This window comes from Maniola hyperantus, chromosome 19, assembly GCF_902806685.2.
Source record: "Maniola hyperantus chromosome 19, iAphHyp1.2, whole genome shotgun sequence".
Lineage (NCBI taxonomy): Eukaryota > Metazoa > Arthropoda > Insecta > Lepidoptera > Nymphalidae > Maniola > Maniola hyperantus.
The window spans coordinates 6,121,899-6,145,462 of record NC_048554.1 but is presented as its reverse complement, the minus strand read 5'-3'; the positions used below and the strand labels follow the sequence as shown (position 1 = coordinate 6,145,462).

At 36.0% G+C, this 23,564-nt stretch overlaps 1 protein-coding gene and 1 long non-coding RNA gene across 6 annotated transcripts in view; both read right to left on the bottom strand.

Moving 5' to 3' along the window:
- Positions 1–23,564, bottom strand: part of RapGAP1 (Rap GTPase activating protein 1) — a 303,995-nt gene that overhangs the window by 77,061 nt on the left and 203,370 nt on the right. Inside the window, exon 1 of one of the 5 annotated variants that reach the window (XM_069504891.1) lies at positions 5,550–5,837. The exons of the other annotated variants lie outside the window; for them this stretch is intronic. Coding sequence (XP_069360992.1) covers positions 5,550–5,669 — 120 coding nt within the window. The 5' untranslated portion in view covers positions 5,670–5,837. Of the gene's footprint in view, positions 1–5,549; positions 5,838–23,564 lie in introns of those variants that run through there. 5 annotated transcript variants of the gene reach the window in all.
- On the bottom strand, positions 18,248–21,612 carry LOC138403646 (uncharacterized). The gene is made up of 4 exons (XR_011237863.1): positions 21,013–21,612; positions 20,704–20,898; positions 19,945–20,000; positions 18,248–19,383 (listed from the first exon to the last, which is right to left on the bottom strand). It is a non-coding gene; the product is annotated as an uncharacterized lncRNA (long non-coding RNA).

Below are 23,564 nucleotides of genomic sequence, written 5' to 3'. Positions count from 1 at the left end.
ATTACGGCATGTACACTACCTACCTACCTATATTTTAATTAGCACAATTATTTATATATTTAACTTCTTTGTTTATTTGTTGTTGTTTAGCTTGACTTTCGGATCTTTGTTTGACAAAATAATAACATAACGCTAACTTTTCGGAGTTACGTGCGTTTGAAGCAATTAAATATCACTTGCTATAACGGCGAAGGAAAACATCGTGAGGAAACCTGCGTGCCTGAGAGTTCACCACATTGTTCTCAAAGTGTGTGAATGCATAAGGCATAGATTTTCAATTATTCATTCAGGTTAGTGCTATGACAGGATTCTACAATATTATTTAGTCAGAAAGCCAGATTTAAGTTCGATATAAGGCACATTACTATTCACTACTAATGTGATAAATGCAAAAGTTTATTTGTGTGTTGGTTTTCAATCACGTCTCAACGGAGCAATAGATCCACGTGTTTATTTGCATGGATATGGTTAGACTTATCACTGCTGTAAGAGGAAGCTAGGCTAGGAAGGGAGGCTGCTTTCATCCCGAGAAATCAGAGTGCCCACGTGATTTTTAAAACCTTAGCTACACGTGGACAAAATGGGGGGCATGATCTAATTTTGCTGTCACAAATCAACTGGCAATTAAATATTTAAATAATATTTAAATATTTTTTGCAAGAGCATGATAGACGAGTAAGATCTCTCTCATATGATCATATGTTTCCAAACCTTTGTTCCGTGTGTAGCTCTAACGCACATTTTGATCTATTGTTGCTTGCAAATGGCATGACAGCTGTTTTCGACACCTGCCAGTCAGCCAACTGTCGTCATGACGACGAGCGAGCAAACAATACAGTGTGCGTGCTCCATGCGTGCTTCCTAAAATTATTATTTTCACCCAGTGTTTTCACCTTAAAAGTTCCAGAGGCAGACTAATGATGATGACATAATGTGGCTAATTCCATTGTGCACAATCTCTAAACTAAACTACAATGACACGTCTAAATCTATTGCTTTCCCTTTCATAAAGTTGTTTGCGGAAAAGGATAGCAATACATTTAGACTTGTTAATTTAGTTTATTTAGAGATTATATGTACAAGAGAATCGCCCCCATTGTCTGAAGTGACAGGTCTAAAATATTCTACCCCTTTGACAGTAACACTAGACTTAGACTTGTCAATTTAGTTTAGAGATTGTAACCATATTACCCTAATATTGATAAATTTAAAGCATCATAATATTACGCTGTTAAGGTATCCTAGCGTTATATGTATAAATCTAGGTATACGCATTCAACATTGGTATGGACTTAATAGTGTTTTATAAGGTAGGTATCAAGTTTGTGACACTGCTAGACCGTCTAGACATACAGCTACCATAGCTGTGTCTAGACAAAAATACGAAAATCTCGTAAACAAAACTTTTAAAAATTCGATTAAATCGATATTTGAAAATTTGAACGAAACTTTTAAGCTGTTATGTAGTAAAGTATCTATATATATAAAAGGAAAAGGTGACTGACTGACTGACTGAATGACTGACTGACTGACTGACTGACTGACTGACTGATCTATCAACGCACAGCTCAAACTACTGGACGGATCGGGCTGAAATTTGGCATGCAGATAGCTATTATGACGTAGGCATCCGCTAAGAAAGGATTTTTGAAAATTCAACTCCTAAGGGGGTGAAATAGGGTTTTGAAATTTTGTAGTCCACGCGGACGAAGTCGCGAGCATAAGCTAGTCTTCCTATAATATCTTCAGTTATTTACGGGAAGTCAAGTCAAGTCAAAAAATCCTACTGCATGATGTCATTGTATACTAAAATATGTAGTATTGTAAGTAGAGATGGACTATTTCACAGATGCCATGTGAAAAATCACGTGAAAAGCTTTTTTATAGGTAACACTAGCCTTAAAATGCCTGTAAAAGCAAAATCTTCCAAAGTTTGAAAATTATTACATTTAGTACCGCTTTATTGTTCAAACTTTTTTAATTTTTTTTATTCAGATACAAGTTAGCCCTTGACTGCAATCATACCTGGTGGTAAGTGATGATGCAGTCTGAATTTCGCGCGTGCACGGTCATCGACCTAAGCTAAGACGATAAAGAACGCGCAAGCATATTGCTGCGTGTTTAGAAAGGGAAAAACAATCGTTTGCAACGTTTCATAAAGGCAAATTTTTGCCTTTGTGAAAATTTATTTTCCGTGACGCTATTGCCCTATATGACGCTATATCAGCGCTATTGACCTCGAACATAATAATTCCTAGTTAAAATAATGTAGCAGATGATTGTAAGTGCAAAAATTAATAAATCAGTTTTGGTGAAAAATTGCTTATGAAATCACTGTGAAAAAAAAAATCATACCAGCAACTCGAAATGATTTAAAAGTAGCAATAATGCCCATCTCTGATCGTTAGCGATATTCATAAGCACATAGCTCGCAGTGGATTAGATACGAAACCTCACTAAACAGCGACAAGGTCGGGCCTTGTAACACATCCGAACCTGAATTTCTTCTTCAACTTGTAATACAGGTTTTCATAAATGGTGAGTTTCGGTAACACGAGGAATCAAAGTGTAGACAAACGTGTTTTTACTTTAAACATGACTATTAAGTATTAACATATTATGTACGACTATTAAGTATGTATGTAAAAGAGTTGTTATCAAAAAAGTCTCGACTGCTCTTCACTCCATTGATAAGCATCGGACCTTAGACGGAATAGTAGGTATTCAAGTCATGTTTCTTAGCTTAGGAGTGTTTAAAATGTATTTAGGTGGCGATAAGCAGCGCGGAACAGAAACTGGTTCTTCGCAGGAGTGACTATATCCGGTGCTTAAGGATGCCACATGTTAATTTTCCTATTTTCTTTTGTTCTAGTTTTCTTGGAATGCATATTACTATGTAAATTTATTACACACTCGGTTCTATTTAATCTGTGCATACAAATAGTGTTTATTAACCTTAAGGCCCGATATCGACCAAAGCGGAGCGGAGGGGAGATGTGTTTATCAGACACCAAATATTAACTTAACTTATGAGTAAGTGCATAAAATGGATTCATCGAAGTTATAAGATCATATTTTTAACGACAGTATTTTTCTGTATTTTTATATTCAATTTTAAAATATAAAATACTGCATTATCAGTTAATTTATATATTTACAAAAGAAAAATCCGACTGACTGACATTTCAATATACAGCTCAGACCGGTCGTTATGTTGGGTTTACAACTTGAGATTTTGCATGTGGGTTCACTCCTATAACATAAACCCCCACTAAGAAGGAAGGAAGAAAGAAATTCAAACGAATCTCAATGTTGTAAAAAGCCTAAATCACAAGCATAAGCATTCTGGGTGCAATTAAAGATAGGATAGGCTGCCCAATAACTGGGCACTGGGTGGCTGTGGTCACCGGGCGCCTAGAGCTGCCACGGTAGGCCATTTTATGTAATCATTAAGCACTAACATTACTAACATAACTATAAGGAAATATTGCTATTAACACACTAACTCTAGTAAATATATAGTTGTAAATTTAAATTTAAATATGGACTAAGACTGGTCTGAAATAAATGATTATTTATTTATTTATTTATTTATTAGCTAGCTTCTGATAAAATGTAATGAGACAGCCCTACAGGCTACACGCGTACTGATAGTAACGTGATGCCAAACATTTGTGCACGCCATGTGACAAGAACGCCCGCGAAAATTTTACTATGCAGCGTTTATACAGCAAAAACAGCCCATTATAGTAGGCTGGCCATCTTTATTACAATAAAGTGGACAGGCTCCAATATTTTACAGAGGTATGCACAGTTTGTATCCCGAAATAACCCCGTAATTTGCCAAAAAAGCTCACAAAAAATGTGGACTATACGAAGGACACGAACAATGTTGTTGCTGCCAACAATTCTATTTGTAATATATTGACGCATAACAAAATTATGAAATAAACAGTCTCAGAATACAAAGGTAGCATATTTTATTATTATGTGAGCTCATTTCCTGGGGATATTTACCCTATAAAATTTAGTAAAACAACTAATAATCTCCTGCTCAATGAACTTTGAAGACAGACTCAAACTTCGATGACAGCAAGATGAAGATACAAGCTGCGAATGCCGGTTTTGCAAGTCAAAGATACCGAATTCAATTCCAGGTTGATACTCTTATCTGAGACGAAGAATGGAGAAATTATTATCACTCAAAAGTCGCCGACTTGCTGATTGACTCGGTTAAATGTTTCCTAATCAGCACAATGATGAAAGCTATTAAATACAGGTCAGTTAAATCATTGTCATACTTATCTATTATTCAAGCTTGTAATGGTATTAGAATATCTTTATCTACATGTATATAAATTGCATACTATCATCACCTACCTCAATGAAAAGTGTTAGTGACGTAACCAGTAGTAACAGTTCATTCGCTTTCCCTGACAATTTACCTATACTACTTCTTCAAGTCCTTGCCGTCATATTTGTCAATGATGAACACTTTTGCATTCATAATAATGAACTGATTTAAGTGGGATATATAAATCAAATAAATAACAGAAGACGTTGATATCATAATATAATAATTTATGTTCTCCAAATCATTGCCACCGCGTGGTATTGACCTTAAACATCGGACATGCGATATTATTCATACATAATATTCTGAAACACGGAGTGCTTTTATAGCGAAAATCGGTTTGCAATCAGCCATTGATAAGATTGGCTGGGATTCAAGGCCATCAGAACATCAGTTTGTTCAAGGCAAATATTTACAATTTATATCGACCACTTCATGAGCACCGGGACATGGAACGTACCGGTTTTGTAAAATCTGGACCAGACTAACGTGGACTGCGAATTGATTTCAACCAGTACATAATTTTTTAAAGTTTATAACAACTTTTGCAAAAGTGAAGTTCTTTGATCTCAACTGATCGAAATAAAGATCAAGATACTTAGTGCTAGTGCAAATATGGTATGTAATAAATGAGATGGTATTTTTAATTGTTAGTGCAGATTAGTGAGTAGGGTTTGTGTTTGACTGCAATTACTCCAAACTATAGGTGATGATCCAGCCTAAGATGGAGCGTGCCTGCCTACAAAATTCTCTAAAACTAAAAACTGAATAAGTGTGAAAAACCATAAAAAATTGAAGCTTACCTACTTTTTATACAATAACTAGCTTATGCTCGCGACTTCGTCCACGTGGACTACACAAATTTCAAACCCCTATTTCACCCCCTTAGGGGGTTGAATTTTCCAAAATCCTTTCTTAGCGGACGCCTACGTCATAATAGCTATCTGCATGCCAAATTTCAGCCCGATCCGTCCAGTAGTTTGAGCTGTGCGTTGATAGATCAGTCAGTCAGTCAGTCAGTCACCTTTTCTTTTATATATTTAGATTAAGATTATTAATATACAATAAATTTATAAAATTATTTAGTACCTATTTATATTGTAATTATTCTAATTTTTCAAAAATTAAAATAATTTACACCTAATAATTTAATGGTGGATATATTTTATCGTTCAAAAATAATTAGTTACATTACCGAGTCATTCGGTGAATCCTTTTTCAGCGGAGAGCCACTCGGCGTACTAGAGTTACGACGTTTCTGCATAATCTCTATGACCAAGGCGTTGAACGAGCCCCTCCTCCGTGATTGCAACATAGTTAATGAATACAATAATCACTTGGTATAATTCATACAAGAAACGAACTTTTTGAGTCACTATTAAATTTAATTTAAACCACTAACGCGCATTTTATTAAAAAACATAACCGGTCTGTTATTCGCAATTGTTGAAAATAATGCGTCCGACCAATCGGAATTGACAGAGGAAAATGGTTCATGAAAACTGGCAACGCTGTACCTACTGAAGTGCTGATATCATTGGCACCAGGAAAACGTGATAAGAAGGTACCTACTCGCAATTAATATGTTGAAGGTGCAGGCATATAGGTTAACTGCGGTTTTCGCAGACAAATCCAATTTATAATGGGAAGTCAAGTCAACACTCCTTATTAAAGATTCATAAATTCAGTAAGTAGATATTATATTATGTACTTAAAAATGTAAAATAATAATTATTTATTTCTTTACATTAATAGTTTAACTTACTAGGTATAATTATACATCTTTTTTCAATCCTAAGGCACCGCCGCCGGGCGGTTAATTTAGAAGAACTATTTTAAAATCAGTCCAATTCTTAACGAGGTTGACGCCTAAATCCAAGCATTCGAATATTTTCATCTCAACATTCTGCAGATTAAACGCCAATAGAGATAGACATATCATTCTGTAACCTTTGCTGACATAGGCTAGGTACAGAATGATATCATGTCTATTGGCCATTTTTTATCAAGGAGCCAGTAAAAATAAGACTGTAACCTACGCAATATCTATTTTATTATACTGTTTTGATAAAAAATATAATAATATACATATGGTTAACCAACTTGTTTTATATAAAAGCTAAATAATTACCTATACCTAGCTAGATTACGAAATTACGCAAGATAATACAAATAAGATTGCATTTCGAGGATATTTTGCAAATGATACTATTGTGTACCTACTATGCGTTACAATAAAAAATTGTTTTTTGAACGCAATAATTCATATATCGAAATAACTACAGTAAAAAAATTAAATTAAATTAACTACAGTAATAAGAAAATTAAATTAAATGAATAAACATAAAAATATACCTGTACCTATAGTGTATAATAATTATTAAGCTTGCATAAGGCTTGCTGTTAAAACATCCGGTTACGATATAATATTGTCTGCAAAATTATCCCTAATCAGCAAGTTCGTTTACTAATGTTTTTCTATAGCTAGATGATGCTATTGATTGTGTCAGATTACACCAGAATGCGTGAAATATAATAGTAACACTGATTGTAATAATTAAAATACGTATTATTAACATATTATGTAAATGTTGTATAGAAGCAGGCGTTACTTTGCGGAAGTCCATGATATGCAATGAACCAAAAACTTAATTTGCTGTAATTCGCTGAATCAGGTCGAATCTGTATGATGCAACATGCAGCATGCGAAATGCACCGCCCGCCCTCCCATTGCTAACCATGCAGGAAAAGCAGCAACTCGGCAAGCAATACGCACCACCACCACGCAGCACCACACCAATCCCAAAACACACTCGACGCACGTTTCGCCCCGACACCGGAGCATCCTCAGGAGATGTAGACCTTACAATGCACAATTGCAAAGTGTTTTAATTGCAAGCAGTTTTTGCAATTGTGCATTGTAAGTGGGGGTCTTCCAACGCTGCGTCTTCCGGTGCGAGGTCGCTATTCCAGCACCTTGAGACCCCAACGTCTATCGGTTTTACGAACTATGTGCCCTGCCCATTGCCACTTCAGCTTCAGGAAGGCATACAATAATAAATTATTACTATTCAAACGCTGTTTGTTCTATCCAAGATTTCATTTCACTATAAAACGGAAACATACCTACTCAAAACGACTTGGTGAAAAGTCTTTTTGAGTATGTTTCCGTTTTAAAGCATTTTAAAATGTTAGATTTTAATACTTTATTCGTAAAATGTGGAGAGCAAAATCTTTGTACAACAATGAACAAAGCTTTACCTACCGGACGAAGCGTAATATTTTAGGATAAACAAAAACTGAGATTATTTTCCTTTAGGTCAAAGGACTATTAATGAAAATCCTGACCTCTAGTTTCATCTGTAAACAAAAGATTAATATTTTATATTGCTGAGACTAAACAAAGCCCTGTTACCTACCCTTTATAAAACTATGAGCTAATTTAAATTAAAAAGAGAGCTTTACAATTAAATTCCAGGTTAACTTTATGCAGTCTTATTAAATAATTGCTTTATTCCTATAAAGCATTTATATTTTACTAGATGATGCCCGCGACGTAGTTTTCTTGGATTTAGTATTTTTTTTTGAAGTCCCGTGGGAACTCTGATTTTCCGGGATAAAAGTAGCGTATGTCCGTCCCCGGGATGTAAGCTAAGTCTGTACTAAATTTCATTAAACTCGGTTAAACTGTTGGTGCGTGAAAAGCTAGCAGACAGACAGACATGATCATCTTACAAATCCAATAACTGACAATCAAAAAGTGTACAATTATTGTAACTACTTTGAATAAATGATTTGATTTTGACTTTGAGAAAATTTAATTTACAAAGCAAGCCTACATTTTCATTTGATAAATATTTCGTTCTGCTCTCATAACATAATCCCAGTAAAGTAGATTTTATTATAGCTATAAGTAAAACGTGGTCTTAGCTTGGAACCGTAAATCTGATGCCATTAGAGATGATAGCACTCATTGCGTAGGGCTCCGAGCTTACCTTCGCCTTCGTCTCTCGTAAGAAACACGGGGTGTTATTATATGTAATTTCTTTGCTTCAACATGTAGATGTAGTGTAAGGTAAACAGTAAAACCATTGGCTTGTTCTTGTAGGTTACAGTTGTAAGTTACATCGATGAAAAGGTATTTCAGCTTTCGGTTAAAAATAAAAGAGTACGTATTTCACGATTTTTGGAAATTCTACTACCAAGGGGGTTAAACAGGGGATTAAAGTTTGTATGAAAGTCTGACATTTTTCAAGTAATTTACATGAAAATTATTATTTGGGTTTTCGGTAATAATAGAAGAAATATGTATTTCAGGATTTTTGGAAATTCAACCCCCACCTCAATTTTCAAAATTGCACCCGAGCGAAGCCGGGGCGGGTCAGCTAGTTAACCCATATTATGACTGCGAAAGTGTGTTTTTGTGTGAAACTGCAGGCAAGGGCTAACTTGTATGTGAATAAATTTTAAAAAATGTCGCGGGCAAAGCTAGTTGGGTGTAAAGTAAAATCCCACACCGATTTCTCTGCACTGTGGCAAAGGCAATACGCTCTCTAATACTACACCTCACCTCACGCAGAGTAAAAACGTTTTTGCTTCACATTAGACATTTCCATTACACTGAGAAAAATTATTTTACCACCACGAAAGTAGCAGAACCCATATAAGTTACTCATATATCAAAGAGCGGCTATAAGTTATGTATATCAAATGGATGAAGTCGCGGGAAAAAGCTAATAAGAGGGTAAAGAAAATTCATCCACTACCGATTTATCTGCACTGTGTGTTGTGTGTGCGCTCTCTAATACTAACCTCACCTTTACATTAGACATTTCCATTACACTGAGAAAAATTTCAGCACTAGAGTAGCAGAACCCATATACGTTTACCCGTATATCAAAGAGTTATACCTTTAACTAGGCATAGTATTTAGCTTTGTAATTTCTATACATGCACGGTTTAGCCGCTATATTTTTATTAACGAAGTGCTAGGGATCTTCAAATGGATTTTAAAAAAATCGTATAAAGTATTACGAACTTCTTATGACTGAAATGTAAATTTTACAGCATAAAACAGCCTTTTCTCGCAACTTCGTCCGAGTTTTGACCTAGGTTAGGTGAGATTAGTTGTCTTCCCGGTCACAATTATTCGTTTTTAGGAAGGTCTACGTTATATAAATAACTTATATACAAGTAGGTATCTATCCTTTTCAGGAGGGAGCATTATGAAAAGGATAGCAATAAATTTAGACCTATCATTTGAATTACGTTTAGAGATTGTGTATTGCAGAATTAGCCATAGTTTCTACTTTAATATATACCTAAGTAGGTACATAATATTTAGTCACGCAGTTTATTACTACATATACATACATACATAATAATTGATACCTATATATATTACACTGGCGACCCGCCCTGGCTTCGCACGGGTATCTGATAAGTTTTGCAGGGATCTCTTTTGAAAATAAGATATAGCCTATCTCACTCAGAAGTAATGTAGCTTTCTACTGGTCAAAGAATTTTCAAAATCGGTTCAGTAGTTCCAGAGATTACTTCCTACAAACAAACTTACAAACTTTACCTCTTTATAATATTAGTATAGATTTGATTCCCCTAACGAACTAATAAAATACGGGTTTTCACCCTAACTTACCCTTGAAACCTTATAAAAATGTCATGTTTACAACAACAGAGAAAAGGTCCCTGCGAAAAAAATATTGCCCGAGGTGAAGCGAACCGCAACTCCCATAGGTATTGTGAACTTCAGGGCGTGACTCATCCAATTAGGCGTTCAGTGACATACTCAATATAGTCCAAGAGACAGCTGTAAAATCGCAGCCTAAAATAAACTCGCTATTTGTGACAGCAAGAGTTTCTATGTGGTTCTAACTTAGTAATTAAGACTTCGACGTATATTTTTATTTCGGCTGATGTCAAAATGACGTCACTTCGATGTTAACGAGATATGATTCCAACGCAATAGCAATTTGCGGGACTTATAAGCCTATACATAAGTAAAATTATTTCCAATTATCATTCCTAAAATTAAACCTTATAATTTTTTTTTATTCAGATACAAGTTAGCCCTTGAATGCAATATCACCTGATGGTAAGTGATGATGCAGTCTAAGATGATAGCGGGCTAACCTGGAAGGGGTATGGCAGTTTTTATTAAACCCTACACGGCATCGTACCGGAACGCTAAATCGCTTGGCGGCACGGCTTTGCCAGTAGGGTGGTAACTAGCCACGGCCGAAGCCTCCCACCTCAAGCCTCAATTTAATGAATACCTACTTAAATTTTTCGAAAAAAATATTTTTAATAAGTATACCGACACTAGCTTATGCTCACGACTTCGTCCGCGTGGACTACACCAATTTCAACCCCCTATTTCACCCCCTTAGAAGTTGAATTTTCAAAAATCCTTTCTAAGCCTACGTCATAATAGCTATCTTGATGCCAAATTTCAGCCCGATCCGTCCAATAGTTTGAGCTGTGCGTTGATAGATCAGTCAGTCAGTCAGTCAGTCAGTCACCTTTTCGTTTTATATATTTAGATTTTGAAAGAAATTTTACGGTCGGATCTTAAACTAATATTACCGCAGTAAACTCAAGTATTACCTACCACGTGGATAGTGGATACTTAGGTGTACTTTGAACTTTCTTGCATTATATTTAGCATCTAACTATGATAAGCCAATTTGAAATAATAAAATATAGCTGTTAATAAATTAATACACACTTTTAAAACTTTCTATTCCATTAACACTTTACTGTTGTTACATTAACACGTAACTGTTATAAGTATTATTTATTCACTATCTGATGCCCGCGACTTCGTCTGCGTGGAATTAGGTTTTTTAAAAATCACGTGGGAACTCTTTTATTTTCCGGGACAAAAAGTAGCCTATGTCACTCTGCAGGTATTTATCTATACCCATGCAAAAAACCACGTCAATCCGTTGCACCGTTGCGACGTGATTGAAGGACAAACCAACAAACCAATAAACCAACAAACAAACACACTTTCGCATTTATAATAGGGGCACTGATTTGTTACTTATGTACCTACCCGTAATTTTTTTGTACTCTGTAGCTATTATATGTATGTATAGCTTATCTATCATCAAAACCGACACAATTTCATTCTAATCCCTCCTCGTTACAAGAATCTAAATATATAAAAGGAAAAGGTGACTGACTGACTGACTGACTGACTGACTGATCTATCAACGCACAGCTCAAACTACTGGACGGATCGGGCTGAAATTTGGCATGCAGATAGCTATTACGATGTAGGCATCCGCTAAGAAAGGATTTTTGAAAATTCAACCCCTAAGGAGGTGAAATAAGGGTTTGAAATTTGTGTAGTCCACGCGGACGAAGTCGCGAGCTTAAGCTAGTTTAAAATAAAATATGATATTTAAAAAAATACATTAAGTTCTATACTTTTTTTAGAGAAAAATCTTACATGAGTTTTTTCTTGATGTCTCTAGAGTATAGACATACAGATTGTTGATATAATATATCTAGTAAAATATGTAGTAGGAAGTGTCAGAGATAACATTTTGATAATGCATTTATTGTATTGGCGCCATGTTCCACGTCAAAGGCCTTTATCTCTGAAATTATTTTCGTCCGAAGAAAGGTGAATGCCACGCCGAGCTTATCAATTTGAGCATAAATCAATTTATTTTAAACGAACAGACACTTATTGCATTTTTAAATTGGATTCTATCACTGATCGAAAATGTATAATGCAATCATCATGATCAACCCATCACTACAGAGCTCAGGTCTCAGAGAGAGAAGGGTTTGGCCAAAGTCTACCACGCTGGCCATGTGCGGATTGGTAGACTTCATACACCTTTGAGAACATTAAGGAGAACTCTCAGGTATGCAGGTTTCCTCACGATCCTGCGATAGGCGGACGTCCTAACCACTGCACAGCTCAACCATTCGTTTATTATTTCATGAGATTTTCTATGTACCTATATATTTCTTGTTACTGGCGATAATTTACATAATTATTATTTAATTGTAATATTATATTGTAATAATAATAATCGAAAAGGTTAGATACCTATCTACGAGTAGTTTGAACTATAGATACTAACATTCAAACTAGATAATTTGCCTCATGTTTTTATCTAAGTAGATTGTAGGCACATACAAGTACATACCTATATGATACCATAATAATATATGAAAGAAGGAATATGAAATGTAGGTGCGCATAATACAAAGTTGACCTCCACTTAGAAAGGATTTTAAAAACTCAATGCTATCTTTAACAACTCTAAGCAAATCCACGTGGAAAAAGCAGTGGAAAAAACCAGTCTCAATCATTTCTGACTGGTAGAAAAACTTGAAAATAAATTATTGTTCGTCAGCTCTTAGTCTAATACCATTCGTATATTTTTGTTTTGTAATGAAATCTAAAAATGCATAAAAAAGAATGGGAGAGCTATTATTCAAAACTAAGTTAGTATGGTAAGTGACAATGATTTCCTGAAAAAACCCGCCGTGAATCCCGCATCGCGCATTGTTTATATATCCACATTCTCGTAAATATTAATGAGTTTCTCGCCTTCCCTAACCATATCTCTGGAGACGTTACCAAGATTTATATCGGGTCCAAATCTAAGCGAAAAAACTGCATGCCACAGCCTATTTTCCTTACACGTTTGCTGACAAGGGTCGCTGGTGTTATGCAAAGAGTTATATTCTTGTTATGCTTGACTATGTCCCGTATAAACATGCGCTTCATACATAATTTTAATTAAGCTAAACATAAAAATATAATGTGGTAAAATAGAAATCTTTGGGCGTTTGTGCACTCATCCGTATTCGGTTCGTATCCGTGATTCTTCGAAGTTGCCGTCATACAAATACGTACATTCGATTCGTATTTTTGACGGATCCGTGAAATCACGGATGAGTGCACAAATGCCCTTTGGCTGTAAAATATAGCAACATTATAGAAATATTCATATATTTTATTTAAATAGTTGGATTTTGAAAACTAAATAAGAGAGCAAAAACCGAGATCGTTGCAGCCAAAGGACAAATCTCTGGCTACCATCAAACTCCCAAGGGTAGTGTCCATGTAATTGGCTACCTAGGTACCGTTTGACTGAGCGATCTGATTCCAATAAAAAAAGAATATTGAAATTGAAGTTGGACGGAGTACCTATCTCTCCCTTCTTGGTTTATTTAGTACAAAAAGTCCATTCTGCACTAAATTAATATATTATTTGTAAAACCTAAGAATTATTGAAATAAATACTGTCCTGCTGAAAATATAATATCGTCGCTATCATCATGACAGTTTTGTATGTTGTATGAAAAATTAGGTGAAGTGACTAGTTACGAGAAAATATCAATGGTATGTCGTAAAAAATTATAAGTCTCCAGCAGTCTAAAAACGATTTGGGCAACAACGCTTTGCTACGTCTTTCTTTGATATTTTTTTTTAAATTTCACAACAGTGTAACTATGTAAACCCAAAATGTATGATTTTATGTTATCAAGCTAAAAATTTAATCGGCTAAAAGCCGCACGAATATCGTGGCCAATACACAGATAATTGCGCCATAACGTCTATTAGACAATGTTTTCACACCTAGTATTACGAGATCGGGGCTCGGGCGTGAATCATGAAACCGCAAGAGAGATATCTACATTTACAAAGTTCACAAAGTTTAGCTATGTACACCAAAAAAATATGGATTAAAGTGATAAAGTTAAAAATTCAATCGGGTAAAAGCCGCACGAATATCGTGGCCAATACACAGATAATTGCGCCATAACGTTTATTAGACAATGTTTTCACACCTAGTATTACGAGATCGGGGCTCGGGCGTGAATCATGAAACTGCAAGAGAGATATCTACATTTTCAAAGTTCACAAAGTTTAGCTATGTACCTACACCAAAAAATATGGATTAAAGTGATAAAGTTAAAAATTCAATCGGGTAAAAGCCGCACGAATATCGTGGCCAATACACAGATAATTGCGCCATAACGTTTATTAGACAATGTTTTCACACCTAGTATTACGAAATTGCGGCACGGGCGTGAATCATGAAACACGGTTGAGTTTTTTGTGGAAAACTGACGTGATTGTTCAACATTCGATCGAAGGTGTTATTCGACAACTTATTTGTACATTTGGCAAGGGTTTAACTGTTGACTGATAAATTTGGCAATTTTGATAATGACGGAATTCCTGTGCATACAGCCAGGTTGTAGCTGCTGCTTATCATAATAATCATCAACCCATTATCGGGAACGGGTCTCCTCTCCGAATGAGACGGGTTTAGACCACAGTCTACCACGCTGGCTAAGTGCGGATTGGTAGACCACCCTTTGACAACATTATGGAGAACTCAGGCATAAAGGTCCTCTCACGATGTTTTCCTTCACCGTTAAAGCAAGTGATGTTTAATTACATACTTACGTAAGCCACCATAACTCCGAGAAGAGCAGCGTGTCAGGGATTGAACCCCCGACCTTCCGAGTAGCAGGCGGAAGTCTTTACCACTAGACTATCACAGCAACATTCGATATGGAGGTGTTATTGGACGACTTATTTGTTGCTTTGAAAAGGTAAGGTATAAATTCGATAATGACGGAATCCCTTATTATGCATATAGCAAGAATGTAAGGAAATGTTCATACTGAATCTGAAATTCGAATTCATTTAAGATGTGTGTTTTCTTTAAAGTTTGTGCTAAGAGTAGGTACGACAATAATATTTCTACGGGTCTTGCGGGTTGTAACTAGTAATGTGATCACCGTTAATTCTGATCTGAAGCAAACTAAGACATAAACGTACAATCGTGCGAAGATGACGTAACAGCACGACCTTCACCCGAGCGCATGACGGAAATAATTGCTTGACTAAACTTTTTTATAAGAAATTGCCGTAACTAACTATTTAAACATAGCATCGAAGTTACACGAGAATAATTAATTATGAAGAATTGATAATGATAGTGACAAAAACCGGTCAAGAGCGAGTCGGACTCGCACAGGAAAGGTTCCGTACCATCGTACAAGAAACAACAGTTATTCATATTTTTACATTTTCATGGCAGCCAATTTGAATTTTATTATTTGTTGCTAATAAATATAGCGGCAATAGAAATATATATTCTGTAAAAATTTCAACTCTCTACCTATTACGGTTTACGAGATACAGCTGACAGACAGACGGACGGACGGAAGGACAGCGCAGGCTTAGTTATAGAGTATCGTTGGCACCCTTGGGATACGGAACCCTAAAAATGCGAATTCTTAGCAGCCAACAAAAAACTCCGTAACAAGTTGTGTCTACAATACAAAATGTAACTTATTAAATAGAAACTTACATAACTTATATAATCTGCGTCGAATATAATAATGGACTCACCTGAAACAAAAACAATATTATTAGAACTTTTAAATATTATTAATTTTATTACATAACAGAAAACTTGTTCATGAATTGAATGTAAATTCTGTGTGCTCGTTGGTGAAAAACCACATATACTTATATATATTACTAGCGACCCGTCTTTGCACGGGTAGCTTGTTACAATTTTCGAAGGGATCTCTAATTTTTTGACAATATTTTTTTTTAATAAAAAATATTGTATCGTAAAGTACTGACAACAAATACTTTACTATTACATTACAATCTAGCGTATGAGAGGGGCTAATAAGTAATATTATATTAACCTAAACTTATAGCTACCTATATATATAAACTTATATATAAAATAGGTATAGCATAATATGTTACTCAGAAATAATGTAGCTTGTACTAGTGACAGAATTTTCAAAATCAGTTCAATATTTCCACTGACAAAAAAACACAAAGTTTTCCTCTTTATAATATTAGTGTCGATACAGTTTTCAAGTTTCAACCCTACAAATTAGAGCTTAGAGAGGATGTGTATGAAACCCGCCAATAAGATTCCTTTATTTTCATTGCATAACTCATAGAACCTTTTCGATTAGGGCTAAATATAAACATAAACTAAGCCATGAAAATAAGCCAATAAACAAACACACTTGCTTATTTAAATAATAATGTAGTCATATTTTTCTGTGATTTAAAGTCAAAATAGCCTAACATATTTTGTCATATCGTCGATTCAGGATCAAACCGAGAATTCCCTCACTCTAGTTCACTCTGGTACGGGAGATTAACTACTAAAGAGTTTATAGAGAACATACATTCCTAGTTAAAATCTTAACTTTGAAGTAGGTAGGTACTAACAATATTTCAATGGGTTCCCATCATAAATAAACTAAACACTCACACAAGCACCATAATCTCACGGAGGCCTAATTTCAACACGCCGTAAACTTAACATAAATAATATGGGACAAAATTGCGAAACCGGAACGCTACATGCACATGTTACGTGTTTTGATAGATGCATTTGTTTAGATAAAATGCATGGAAACTTGCATGCTAGGGGCAGGGTGTGGGAAATTTCTTAAAAGAAGTTACTGGAAAGAAAAAAGATAGTGAATGGGTAAGCCACCAAACATTCTTATTACTAACGGCGATTACGCACTCATCCGACCCGAGTCCGTGAAAATACGTTCCGTTTCCTGTTTGTTTTGTATGGTAGCTTACGACAAATGACGTAGATATTTTTTTATATCCGTATTTTCACGGATTCGGATCGGATGAGTGCGTGATCGCCTATGGAAAAACAGTTTTTTTTAGATTTTTCAAATTGATTAACAATTTAGAATGTCAGTCTAGAAGTTATTACACATCCCAAAATCGCCCATTGCACCTAAAGTAGTTTTCAGTTCAAAGAGGAAAGAAAATATCCATTTTTTCCATCAAGTATTTCGTACGCGTCACACGCCTCTTTTTTATTAACATTAGCTGACTAAGCAACTACAAAAATATACTTACTGTAAGTGTACTTCTAGGGTTGAGAATACAAGATGGTTTGTATTCTCAAACCTTGAAGTACAGAATTGGTAGTAAAGCAGTCTTTTCGAAGTGATCTGCAGTGTGATTCTCTAAGGTAAAATAATATTTACATCGGTCGCACATCGGATGTTTCCTTAGATGTAGCACATTTGTTATTCTATTAATCGCGTTCGACTCACCTTTGCGACACTAGCGCTTCACTAGCGAGTGTGATCGATGTAGGAAACGGGTTTTTGACATTTATGTATGGATTTTGCTATTCTAATTGCTCGCCTTCGACTACATCGTACGCCCTCGCCTTCGATTCTATGTGTCAAACGGAAAAGCGTCTCCGGTGTAGCTTTTCTCTACGATGCACCATCGATGCACGAGTTAAATTTCGTTGTAAACATAGAAAAACTTTAAAAGAAAGGTGAAAATGTGAGTTTTATTTTGTTATTTTCTATAGTAAGTATAATTAAATGATAAAAAAATATCTGAGTTAACTATTTATCGTTTTTCACTTCAGATGGCTGCTCGCTTAGCTCAAGTACATTTTTCTTATTAGAAGAAGCTAAACAAGAGGAATACTAAATAAAAAGGCGTGCAAAAGTTTGTCAAATACGTGGTCTTCGTCTGCTCTCGACAGACGCATTATGTAAGAATATTTAGTATCACGGAGGAACTTGTGGCAATGTTAGAAAGGGATTTGCTCCCCTACATCAAGAGCTAGTCGTGCAGTGGTGTATGTATTATTTGGAGTTTAGAACGAAGATTTAGATGCCTTCTAGTTCATAGCGATTATGACCCAGGGATGGTGGCCAGAAGATTCATTATATTTAGCATGTTGCATGCACGTTTTACACAACATACTACAACACTACCGGCGTTGTCATTTCCAAATGACATAATCCGAGAAGAACATAGGATAATGAGCATGCTGCAAAGGAATCCTCGTCAAAGCAGAGCAGAGGGCTTAGAAGAAGGACAAAGGTGCCGAGAACTCCTTGCTAATCGCTCGTGGCGTGCAAGACAGATGCAATAATAAATAAAAGAGTAGATTTAGATAATTCTCAATTTCAAAGCCTTTATTTATTCCTTATCTTAATCTTAACTATTTACATATATTTTAATGTTATATACATTTTATATCTTATACCGTGTGTGTGTTAGTGTTTTTCAATAGTTAATTATAATATATTTTATTCTCATTTCTCGTTCATTTGTTTTTAATATTTGTGTGGAAAAGATAATAAAAGTGCAATATAACTTAGTTTACATTTTTTTTACCATAGAAAAACAGACGGGGTTTGTTATAGACTTTTGGTAGAAATAATTCCCACAGGATTTAAAAGCTTCTCAACTGCTAGAGGCTCAGGAATTTTAGTGTCTTCCACTGCTTGAGAAGAATTCATGATCATCGTGATCAACCCATAGCCGGCTCACTGCAGAGCACGGGTCTCCTCTAAGAGTGATAAGGGTTTTGGCTATAATCTACCACGCTGGCTATGTGCAAATTGGTAGACTCGCACACCTTTGAGAATATTATGGAGAACTCTCAGGCATGCAGGTTTCCTCACGATCTTCTTCTTCACCGTTAAAGCAAGTGATATTGGATAAAAAGCACAAAACTCCGAAAAGTTAGAAGTGCGTGCCCGGGATGGAATCCCCGACCTTCGATTAGAAGGCGGACATCCTAACCACACGTCTATCACAGCTCACGAGAATTAGTTAAATATAATCTCCCTGATAAAAAGCTGTGATAGCCTAGTGGTTAGGACGTCCACCTTCTAATCGGAGGTCGGGGGTTCGATTCCGGGCACGCACCTCTAACTTTTCGGAGTTATGTGCTTTTTAAGTAATAAAATATTACTTGCTTTAACGGTGAAGGAAAACATCGTGATGAAACCTGCATGCCTGAGAGTTCCCCATAATGTTGTCAAAGGTGTGTGAAGTGTACCAATCCGCACATGGTCAGCGTGGTAGACTATGGCCAAAACCCTTCTCACTCTGAGAGGAGACCCGTACGTACTCTGTGGTGAGCCGGCGATGGGTTGATAATGATGATGATGATGATGAATCTCCCTTGTGAGTTCTTCGCCTGCAACAGCCACAGTTGAGATATTATGAAAGAGTTGAAATAATTAACTAGTCAAAAAATATCCGTAGGTATATTTTATACTAGCTTATGCTTGCGACTTCGGCCGCGTGGACTACACAAATTTCAAACCAATATTTCACCCCCTTAGGGGTTGAGTTTTCAAAAATCCGTTCTTAGTGGATGTCTACGTCATAATAGCTATCTGCATGCCAAATTTCAGGCCGATCCGTTCAGTAGTTTGAGCTGTGCTTTGATAGATCAGTCAGTTACCTTTTTCTTTTATACATAGGTATAAAAGCTAGACTAGCTGATGCCCGCGACTTCGTCCGCGTGGATTTACGTTTTTCAGAATCCCACGGGAACTCTTTGATTTTCCGGGATAAAAAGAGCCTATGTCACTCTCCAAGTCTTTATCTATACCCATGCAAAAAATCACGTCAATCCGTTGCACCGTTGCGACGTGATTGAAGGACAAACCAACAAACTAACAAACCAACAAACAAACACACTTTCGCATTTATATAATGGTACGGATATAATATATAATAATATTATACACACCGCAGGCCCGAAATAACTCTCCAAGTGTGGTAAACTTTTATCATTTATATATCATTCTGAAATAAGAAAAAAAATAGTACTTTATATTATTATTTTAAATAATTTTCCATATTAATTACGTACCTATACTAGCGATACCTAATACCTACTTAAACTTTAAATGCGAAAGTGAGTCTATCTGTCTGCTAGCTTTTCACGATCCAAAAATTAAACCAATTTCGATGAAATTTGGTGTAGAATTAGCTTACATCCCAAGGACGGACATAAGCTAGATACTTTTTATCCCAGAAAATCAAAGAGTTCCCACAGGATTCTTAAAGGGCCATCTATTTAACCCATTTATGCATTTATTTGTAATTTGGTACAGAGGTAGCTTGCATCCCGGAAATTGACATAGACAACTTCTTATCTCAGAAAAGCAGAGTTCCAACAGGATTTAAATATTAATTTATAGAGATAACATAGATAACAGACAATTCAAAATCTTCCTATCCTGTTGCAAAACTTTCTCCACCCATAAGAGAAACAATTATTAGATATTTGCTCAAGGTTATTTAGATCTGCTAGTGCTATATTTTCATCCATACCACTGCCTGTTCTTTCTTCTAGCAATAACCATGCTACTGCATTTTCTCTTTGCATCATCTTTTTTATCTTTCCAGTACTGTATTGTATGACAACATTTAACACTAGGTAGATACTAACATTTATACTCTGCTTAGAAAGTAGATTGTGTCTTTGAAAATAATATTTACATACCTTTTGCTATTGTTGCCAAGTTTTGATGCAGCCATTTGTATTCATCCAATATTGTCCAACTTCTTGGTGATGCTTGGTGACTACGGTCTCTAGCAAGGGCAGTGCGAGCGTGCCCAGTTGCTAACCATGGTTTTTACTCCATAAATTTGAACAATTTTTCAAGTTGAGCAGTGGATGGGGCAATATTGCGAGGCACTGAAATTTATAATTAAATCGTTGGTCAGCACCGAAAGAACAGTTTGATAGGCAGTCTGACACAAGTTTAAAACCACTGATATCGGAGTAAATTAAGTTTAATTGAATACTCACTTGTATTTTAAAACAAAACACGATAAAACGACGTACAAAGACGAAGTTCACGCACTATTTGTTGAGTTGTTGTGACGACCTATGAAGTCACCATGGCAGTAAAGGAATTATAAGTGCTCCACTAACCACTTGATTTATTACGTGCAGTTTGTTTTAAGACTAGAGTTTTTTGTCGAGTAATCGTTTTTCAAGGGTGTAGGTGATCATTAATTTACCAATACCATTTTTAATTTTGTGCTGACTGACATCTTGCACGGCGGGAAGCAACTTTTTTTTTAATGATGCAAAACAAAGGCAAAGGTCTCCTGCCTATGTCCAAGATTTTTTTAAATAATGATAATTTCTCATAGTATTTTGCATTTATTGCTTTAACTTTGTATAAAAATAGCAAAGGTAATCATAAATGAATTTTAAACCCACTATAAATGCCATATTTCGTAATCGTAACTTTTTATCGGTATGAAAATAAAAATAGGATGACATCACTGGCTCATCCGAGATAACATCGTAGAGCCCGTCTCAACCATAAGATCGCCGACGAGCTTAAAGCCACTACAGAATCACAAATTTACAACCATTGCTGGCCTGGTCGATCTGTACGATGTTACCTCGCAGACCGCATCGATGTTGGCAACGTTGAACCGTTCTTTAGAGAATCACATAGCTGTATATATGGTAAATCCAGGTCTTTGCCGGAAAAGTCATATAGGTAGGTAACTGATAACTAGCTGCGTTCGAAGTCTACCACCAAGAATTTAGAAAATCTAGCAATCCAAAGGGCAAGACGGAAAGGTGCATTTTTGTATGACGAAATTAATGATTATACTAACCTACTCATTAAAATCGAGCTTTTGGAAGAGCCTGAATTATAGACTTATAGATCTATGAGTGTAAAAGGTCGTATTGATAAGTTTAAGTAGGTATAGTCCGTACAAAAAAGTTGGCACACGCCATTTTAACTTTGTGTCAAATGTCATGTCAAAAGTACGGTTCACCTTTAAAATAAGGGCTAATATCGTACTTTTGACATGACATTTGACACATAAAGTTAAAATGGCGCGTGAGAGCACAGTTTTTACGCATTATACATAATATTGTGGACAAAATCGTCGGCATCACATAGTATGGTATGTAAACAAAAACAGCACTCTCACGCTATTTACAAGCAAGATTAACGTCAGAATTATTTAATGAGTTTTGCTTTGCATGACTAAGATGGGAGAAACCGAGAAAAAGCCATTAGATTTCACATTGGAAAGCGTTTCTGTAAGCTACAATGATTACAGTAAAAACATTAGTGAATTATTGTTTACGGTTCGCCATAGTTTTACAACAGCAATACTGGGAAAAAGTTTCCATGCAGTGAACTGTTACAGGGTTAGAGCTACATGTATCAGTACCCTTATTATAAATGCGAAAGTGTGTTTGTTTGTTGGTTTGTCCGTCTATTACGTCGCGACCGCGGTGCAACGGATTGACGTGATTTTTTGCATGGGTATAGATAAAGACTGGAGAGTGATATAGGCTACTGGCTACTATTTATCCCGAAAATCAAAGAGTTCCCACAGAATTTTAAAAACCTAATTCCACGCGGACGAAGTCGCGGGCGTCAACTAGTAATGAAAATGACGAGTGAGTTCTTATTTTGCACTGACTATACTATAGGCCGTCCTCCTAGTGGGGGGGTCTTTTAACGCTGCGCCTTCTGGTCTGAGATCGCCATTCCAGCACCTTGGGACCCCAACGTCTATCTGGACGGACGGCATCAGAGGAGTCGCAGGGAGCCGCTGGACTCAAGCGGCGCAAGACCGTGGCGTGTGGAAGTCCCTATAAGAGACCTATGTCCAGCTGTGGACGTCTGGTATTTGGTACTTAATTATTATATTAACAGTACATACATGTAACATTGTTTTAAACCATTAGGTATAAATGAAGCTAATTGGTAAGCGATAAAGTTAACTGCCACTCTTGCGTAACTCACTAACGAGATTTTACGTAATGGAACATTATCGTGTATAGAAAAACAGTTTTATGAACGAAAAAACGATTCGAATTGCCTATTCATTAATAAACATTTTGGTATATTTGTTACTAATTGGCTGCCAGTTTCTGTAAAATCAAGTTACTTATGCCTAAAACCTTAACGACCTGTGACAAGCTGAGGATTGCACTTTTCATACGTACCTATACAATACAAACATACCCAATTATTCAAACCTATACCCTTCAATACAGACAGACACAGACCACGAAGTGATCCTATAAGGGTTCCTTTTCCTTTTGTGGTACAGAACCCTAAAAAAGGTTATTTTGTGGTCACACGATACTGCAAGTTCAAAGCCAGCAGCGACGTTTGGTTTCAGTTTGGTTTGGTTTGGTGACCACACGTGGCTATGGCGAGGAGCCCGTTGCCCCATGCCTCAGCGTGTTCACGTCAAATGACGTCACTGTCAAATGTCAATTGTAGATGTGTGGCCAAATGTCAATCGTATGTAAATCATAATAATATGTAGGTATGTGTGAATTTTTACGTATAACTCATGCGCATGTCT